The sequence below is a fragment of the Marmota monax genome, unplaced genomic scaffold (assembly GCF_021218885.2).
Source record: "Marmota monax isolate L192 unplaced genomic scaffold, Marmota_monax_Labrador192_F-V1.1 WCK01_AAM20220418_F8-fsc01406, whole genome shotgun sequence".
NCBI lineage: Eukaryota > Metazoa > Chordata > Mammalia > Rodentia > Sciuridae > Marmota > Marmota monax.
Genome location: NW_026694767.1, coordinates 1 through 6741, shown reverse-complemented (window position 1 = coordinate 6741; position 6741 = coordinate 1). Strand labels below are relative to the sequence as shown.

At 57.9% G+C, this 6741-nt stretch overlaps 1 protein-coding gene across 1 annotated transcript; it reads left to right on the top strand.

Annotated features, from left to right (window-relative positions):
• Nucleotides 1-3857: 3857 nt before the first annotated feature.
• Nucleotides 3858-6737, top strand: LOC124079540 (putative POM121-like protein 1-like; the record flags this gene model as incomplete). The annotated part of the gene is made up of 1 exon (XM_058572821.1): nt 3858-6737. A coding segment is annotated over exon 1 (2778 nt), but the record flags the coding sequence as incomplete, so codon positions are not given.
• Nucleotides 6738-6741: the final 4 nt, after the last annotated feature.

The following is a 6741-nucleotide window of genomic DNA, read 5'->3' as shown; positions in this document are numbered from 1 at the left end:
CAAGAGCTCCCGGCTGTCAAACTAAGCCCCGCCCACCCTCACCATAGCAACGCTAGATACAAACACTAGCTCACACCTTCAAGGGAGGACAAGGTGTCCTTGCCTCACCCTAGTCCGCACGTGCTCCACGCCCCAAGAGCTACCTTCAACCTGCAGCAAGAGCCTGCTCAGCCCTCTGACTGCCCCCACGTCCATCGGAGTTCAGCCCATCTGTGCTGCCATCCTGGCTGCCTCTGGGGAGGGGCAGGGTCGTTGCACCAGTCTGAGGGGAGCGATCCCTGGCCTTGCCATAGCTGCCACCCCTCAAACCCAGCATCTACAACCCTTCCGAGATGATCCGGAAACCTCACTGGGTCAGGAGGTGGACCAGCGGGATCTGAATCACATCCAAGTGTCAGCACTCAACAGTCCCCCAGGACCCACGCACGCACCAGGCACGCAGTTCCCTTGCCTATTTCTTCTGCATCTGGTGCAAGCACGCGGACTTTGCACGAGCATGCAGACTTTGCACGTGCATGCAGACTTTGCACGTGCATGCTGACTTTGCACACGCACGCGGAATTTGCACGCGCGCGTCCATTGCTGGCGCAAGCCTGCCTCTTGCCCAGTATTGACGGTTTTCCTCACGTGCTCGCCTGTTCTCCACTCATTCCTTCCTCAGCCGCGCCCTGGCAACAGGTCTGACAGCCACTTCGCCTGAAGCTGCGTGAGCAGCCGAAGAAGGCCTTCTGCCCCCCCATCGGGGCTGGGGATGTGGCTCAAGCGGTAGCGCGCTCCCCTGGCATGCGTGCGGCCCGGGTTCGATCCTCAGCACCACGTACAAACAAAGATGTTGTGTCAGCCCAGAACTAAAAAATAAATATTAAAAAAAAAATTCTCTCTCTCTCTCTCTCTCTCTCTCTCTCTCTCTCTCTCCCCCACTCTCTCTTAAAAAAAAAAAAAAGAAACTTGCCCCCCAGCAGTTCCCCTTCTGACTGGCCAGGCCCAGGCAGGACAGAAGACAGAACTCTGACAGCTCAGGGGCGGGGCCATGGGCTGAGGGATTCTTGCCATTGCAAGAGCTCCCGGCTGTCAAACTAAGCCCCGCCCACCCTCACCATAGCAACGCTAGATACAAACACTAGCTCACACCTTCAAGGGAGGACAAGGTGTCCTTGCCTCACCCTAGTCCGCACGTGCTCCACGCCCCAAGAGCTACCTTCAACCTGCAGCAAGAGCCTGCTCAGCCCTCTGACTGCCCCCACGTCCATCGGAGTTCAGCCCATCTGTGCTGCCATCCTGGCTGCCTCTGGGGAGGGGCAGGGTCGTTGCACCAGTCTGAGGGGAGAGATCCCTGGCCTTGCCATAGCTGCCACCCCTCAAACCCAGCATCTACAACCCTTCCGAGATGATCCGGAAACCTCACTGGGTCAGGAGGTGGACCAGCGGGATCTGAATCACATCCAAGTGTCAGCACTCAACAGTCCCCCAGGACCCACGCACGCACCAGGCACGCAGTTCCCTTGCCTATTTCTTCTGCATCTGGTGCAAGCACGCGGACTTTGCACGTGCATGCAGACTTTGCACGTGCATGCAGACTTTGCACGTGCATGCTGACTTTGCACACGCACGCGGAATTTGCACGCGCGCGTCCTTTGCTGGCGCAAGCCTGCCTCTTGCCCAGTATTGACGGTTTTCCTCACGTGCTCGCCTGTTCTCCACTCATTCCTTCCTCAGCCGCGCCCTGGCAACAGGTCTGACAGCCACTTCGCCTGAAGCTGCGTGAGCAGCCAAAGAAGGCCTTCTGCCCCCCCATCGGGGCTGGGGATGTGGCTCAAGCGGTAGCGCGCTCCCCTGGCATGCGTGCGGCCCGGGTTCGATCCTCAGCACCACGTACAAACAAAGATGTTGTGTCAGCCCAGAACTAAAAAATAAATATTAAAAAAAAAAATTCTCTCTCTCTCTCTCTCTCTCTCTCTCTCTCTCTCCCCCACTCTCTCTTTAAAAAAAAAAAAAAAAAAAAAGAAACTTGCCCCCCAGCAGTTCCCCTTCTGACTGGCCAGGCCCAGGCAGGACAGAAGACAGAACTCTGACAGCTCAGGGGCGGGGCCATGGGCTGAGGGATTCTTGCCATTGCAAGAGCTCCCGGCTGTCAAACTAAGCCCCGCCCACCCTCACCATAGCAACGCTAGATACAAACACTAGCTCACACCTTCAAGGGAGGACAAGGTGTCCTTGCCTCACCCTAGTCCGCACGTGCTCCACGCCCCAAGAGCTACCTTCAACCTGCAGCAAGAGCCTGCTCAGCCCTCTGACTGCCCCCACGTCCATCGGAGTTCAGCCCATCTGTGCTGCCATCCTGGCTGCCTCTGGGGAGGGGCAGGGTCGTTGCACCAGTCTGAGGGGAGAGATCCCTGGCCTTGCCATAGCTGCCACCCCTCAAACCCAGCATCTACAACCCTTCCGAGATGATCCGGAAACCTCACTGGGTCAGGAGGTGGACCAGCGGGATCTGAATCACATCCAAGTGTCAGCACTCAACAGTCCCCCAGGACCCACGCACGCACCAGGCACGCAGTTCCCTTGCCTATTTCTTCTGCATCTGGTGCAAGCACGCGGACTTTGCACGTGCATGCAGACTTTGCACGTGCATGCAGACTTTGCACGTGCATGCTGACTTTGCACACGCACGCGGAATTTGCACGCGCGCGTCCATTGCTGGCGCAAGCCTGCCTCTTGCCCAGTATTGACGGTTTTCCTCACGTGCTCGCCTGTTCTCCACTCATTCCTTCCTCAGCCGCGCCCTGGCAACAGGTCTGACAGCCACTTCGCCTGAAGCTGCGTGAGCAGCCGAAGAAGGCCTTCTGCCCCCCCATCGGGGCTGGGGATGTGGCTCAAGCGGTAGCGCGCTCCCCTGGCATGCGTGCGGCCCGGGTTCGATCCTCAGCACCACGTACAAACAAAGATGTTGTGTCAGCCCAGAACTAAAAAATAAATATTAAAAAAAAAAATTCTCTCTCTCTCTCTCTCTCTCTCTCTCTCTCTCTCTCTCTCTCTCCCCACTCTCTCTTAAAAAAAAAAAAAAAAAAAAAGAAACTTGCCCCCCAGCAGTTCCCCTTCTGACTGGCCAGGCCCAGGCAGGACAGAAGACAGAACTCTGACAGCTCAGGGGCGGGGCCATGGGCTGAGGGATTCTTGCCATTGCAAGAGCTCCCGGCTGTCAAACTAAGCCCCGCCCACCCTCACCATAGCAACGCTAGATACAAACACTAGCTCACACCTTCAAGGGAGGACAAGGTGTCCTTGCCTCACCCTAGTCCGCACGTGCTCCACGCCCCAAGAGCTACCTTCAACCTGCAGCAAGAGCCTGCTCAGCCCTCTGACTGCCCCCACGTCCATCGGAGTTCAGCCCATCTGTGCTGCCATCCTGGCTGCCTCTGGGGAGGGGCAGGGTCGTTGCACCAGTCTGAGGGGAGAGATCCCTGGCCTTGCCATAGCTGCCACCCCTCAAACCCAGCATCTACAACCCTTCCGAGATGATCCGGAAACCTCACTGGGTCAGGAGGTGGACCAGCGGGATCTGAATCACATCCCAGTGTCAGCACTCAACAGTCCCCCAGGACCCACGCACGCACCAGGCACGCAGTTCCCTTGCCTATTTCTTCTGCATCTGGTGCAAGCACGCGGACTTTGCACGTGCATGCAGACTTTGCACGTGCATGCAGACTTTGCACGTGCATGCTGACTTTGCACTCGCTCGCGGAATTTGCACGCGCGCGTCCGTTGCTGGCGCGAGCCTGCCTCTTGCCCAGTATTGACGGTTTTCCTCACGTGCTCGCCTGTTCTCCACTCATTCCTTCCTCAGCCGCGCCCTGGCAACAGGTCTGACAGCCACTTCGCCTGAAGCTGCGTGAGCAGCCGAAGAAGGCCTTCTGCGATGGCCGCTAGAATTACCCACTAGCGCCTTCGCTAAGACTGCTATGGAGACTTCCCACAGCAAGTGTTGTCCCTCACCCCTGCCCCCGGCGCTGAGTGGCAGAGACCTGCCAGAAGGGTCCCACAAGAAGCCCGGTCATGGGCCTCGCCGACTTCCCTCTACTGGTTGGCCACTAAGGGCTTCCTGGGCTGGTGGCACCACTCGCAGGTCATCTTGCCGCCATCCTGCAACTGCTTCTCAGCGGTTGCGAAAAGTGCCTGCTCGGTGCTTTTCCAGGGTCCTGCGGACCCTTCGATCTTTTCTGGGAGACTTGGATATTGCCTCCTCCCTCCGCATGCCAGGTCTCCTGAGGAGGACGCTGCTGTCAACTGCAGCTTTCATGAATTCCTGCATCCCAGGCCGCAGACTCAGACAGCCGCCTTGTAGGGTGCAGGGGCAGGAAGTGGCTCCTTGCCAGCATCCAGCACCCCAAGAACCCTGCCCAGGGAGGACTGTGATCACAGCCCCTGGAGACAGTGGCCAAGTGGTGGCTGAGCAAGCAGAGCACCCTGTAGATAGAGAACATCAGAGGGGGCGCCCTCAGGTCACTGGGAGAGCATCTGCTTTTAGGCCCCTGGGGGCCCATAGCGGTGTGCCTGCCTTTGTGCCCAGGCCTGGGCCTCTGTGGAGAAACCTCTGCACCCAGAGCTCCCAAGACAGAGCTGAGAGCTCCCGGGCCATCTGCATGAGCTCCTGCCCCAAAAGAAACCCCATCAGCAGCTCCTACAGCTCCACACGAGGTCTCCAAGCCCTGAAGAGGAGGGCTCCAGACCCATCCAAGGGGGAGCCGCCCCTGGAATGTTCTTCATCCCCAGGGATTCCCCCAAAGAAGGCCCAGGGTGAGAAGGTGGCAGAAGGCAGGGCGGGACACCCATTGCCCAAGAAGAAGTCCTCATCCACGGGAGACACCAGCAGGCCACGGAAACGCAAGTTTCCTCTCCTGCAATGCCGCCGAGGGGAACCTCTGAAGCTGCCACCACCTCTGTTAGTGGCCCATCCAGTGACTGCTGAGGACCTAGACAGGGAGAAGAAGAAAGCTCTGCAGCGCATCAACCGTCTTCTGATGGGTGAGACCCAGGCCATTGGGAACAGCTGTGCCATGGCCCCACAAGCCCATGGGGGGGTCCCCTCTCCACTGGGAGGGGCCAGGCCTCTGCCATCAGTGGGCCTCAGCCAGACCTTTCCCCATCCCCCCAGCAGCACAACCATGGTGGCCCACACCCCAGTGTGGGTCAGCTCTGCTGTCTCTTCCCAGAGCCATCCTCCCATTACCAATCTTACAGGACCGCTCTGCCCCAGCCTGCCAATTGCTGCTTTGGCCCTTCCTCCCAGGCCCTCTCTCAGCACATTGGCAGGCTTGGCTGCACAGCCAGTGGCCCCCTTTGGGGTCACACCCTTGAACACCACTATGCCTTCACAGCCCCCACATCTGGGGCCTCCCTCCACCTTGGGTAGGAGCTTCCGGCGCTCTCACCAGGGCCCAAAGCCCTACTGTACTCACAGGCCCTCACCTGTAGCAAGCTCCAGCTCTCCAGCTCGAAGGGTGCGAGGACACATTCCACAGGGTAAGCAGCCTCTCACCCCTGGAGCCACTGTCCCACCAAGTTCTGGGGTTCCTGGTGGGATGAAGCCTGGAGCCCCTAGCTTAGTCAGCTGTCATCAGCTTGGACACGTGGGAGCTCCAGGTCCAGGGGCAGCTCCAATGCCACCCTTGACTGTGGGCCCAACAACCTTGGGCAGCCTAAACTACTCAACCCTTGGGTCTGACAAACAGAGAAACTCCACTGTGGGTCCTCGTGGTAGCACCCAGACACATTCAGTGACTTCAAAGGCAGCTGGGAGGAGAGGCTTGTCCTTGGGTCAGACATCACGCAAGAAAAGATCAAGCTCAGAAAGTAGAGAAACCCCCAAAAGTAGAGAGCACCGTGGGGCAAGTTTGGGAAATGACACCTACACTGCCCCTAGCCAGAGCACCACCATGGCACCCAGAAAACACACCAAAGAGGGTAAAAAAGGGCAAGGAAAGAGTGGAGTTCCTACCCCGAGTGCCATTCCTCAAAGCCTGCCCATTCAGAAACACCAAAGCTTACCTCAGGGGACAAGCACTCCCACTGAAAAGGGTATCTCTAGTTTGCCTTCAGTCCCTGGGACATCAAGGAGATCAGAGAGCCCAGACTTGCTTCCTGAACTCATGTCAGCCTTTGGGGCCTGGTGTAGCTCCTCCCAAAGAGGAGAAACCCCAAGCACCAGGCAGCAACAAGGAGCAATGTTGGAACAGAACACCTCCAGTGCCCCTAGCCAGAGCACCACCATGGCACCCAGAAAACACACCAAAAAGGGTAAAAAAGGGCAAGGAAAGAGTGGAGTTCCTACCCCGAGTGCCATTCCTCAAAGCCTGCCCATCCAGAAACACCAAAGCTTACCTCAGGGGACAAGCACTCCCACTGAAAAGGGTATCTCTAGTTTGCCTTCAGTCCCTGGGACATCAAGGAGATCAGAGAGCCCAGACTTGCTCCCTGAACTCATGTCAGCCTTTGGGGCCTGGTGTAGCTCCTCCCAAAGAGGAGAAACCCCAAGCACCAGGCAGCAACAAGGAGCAATGTTGGAACAGAACACCTCCAGTGCCCCTAGCCAGAGCACCACCATGGCACCCAGAAAACACACCAAAAAGGGTAAAAAAGGGCAAGGAAAGAGTGGAGTTCCTACCCCGAGTGCCATTCCTCAAAGCCTGCCCATCCAGAAACACCAAAGCTTACCTCAGGGGACAAGCACTCCCACTGAAAAGG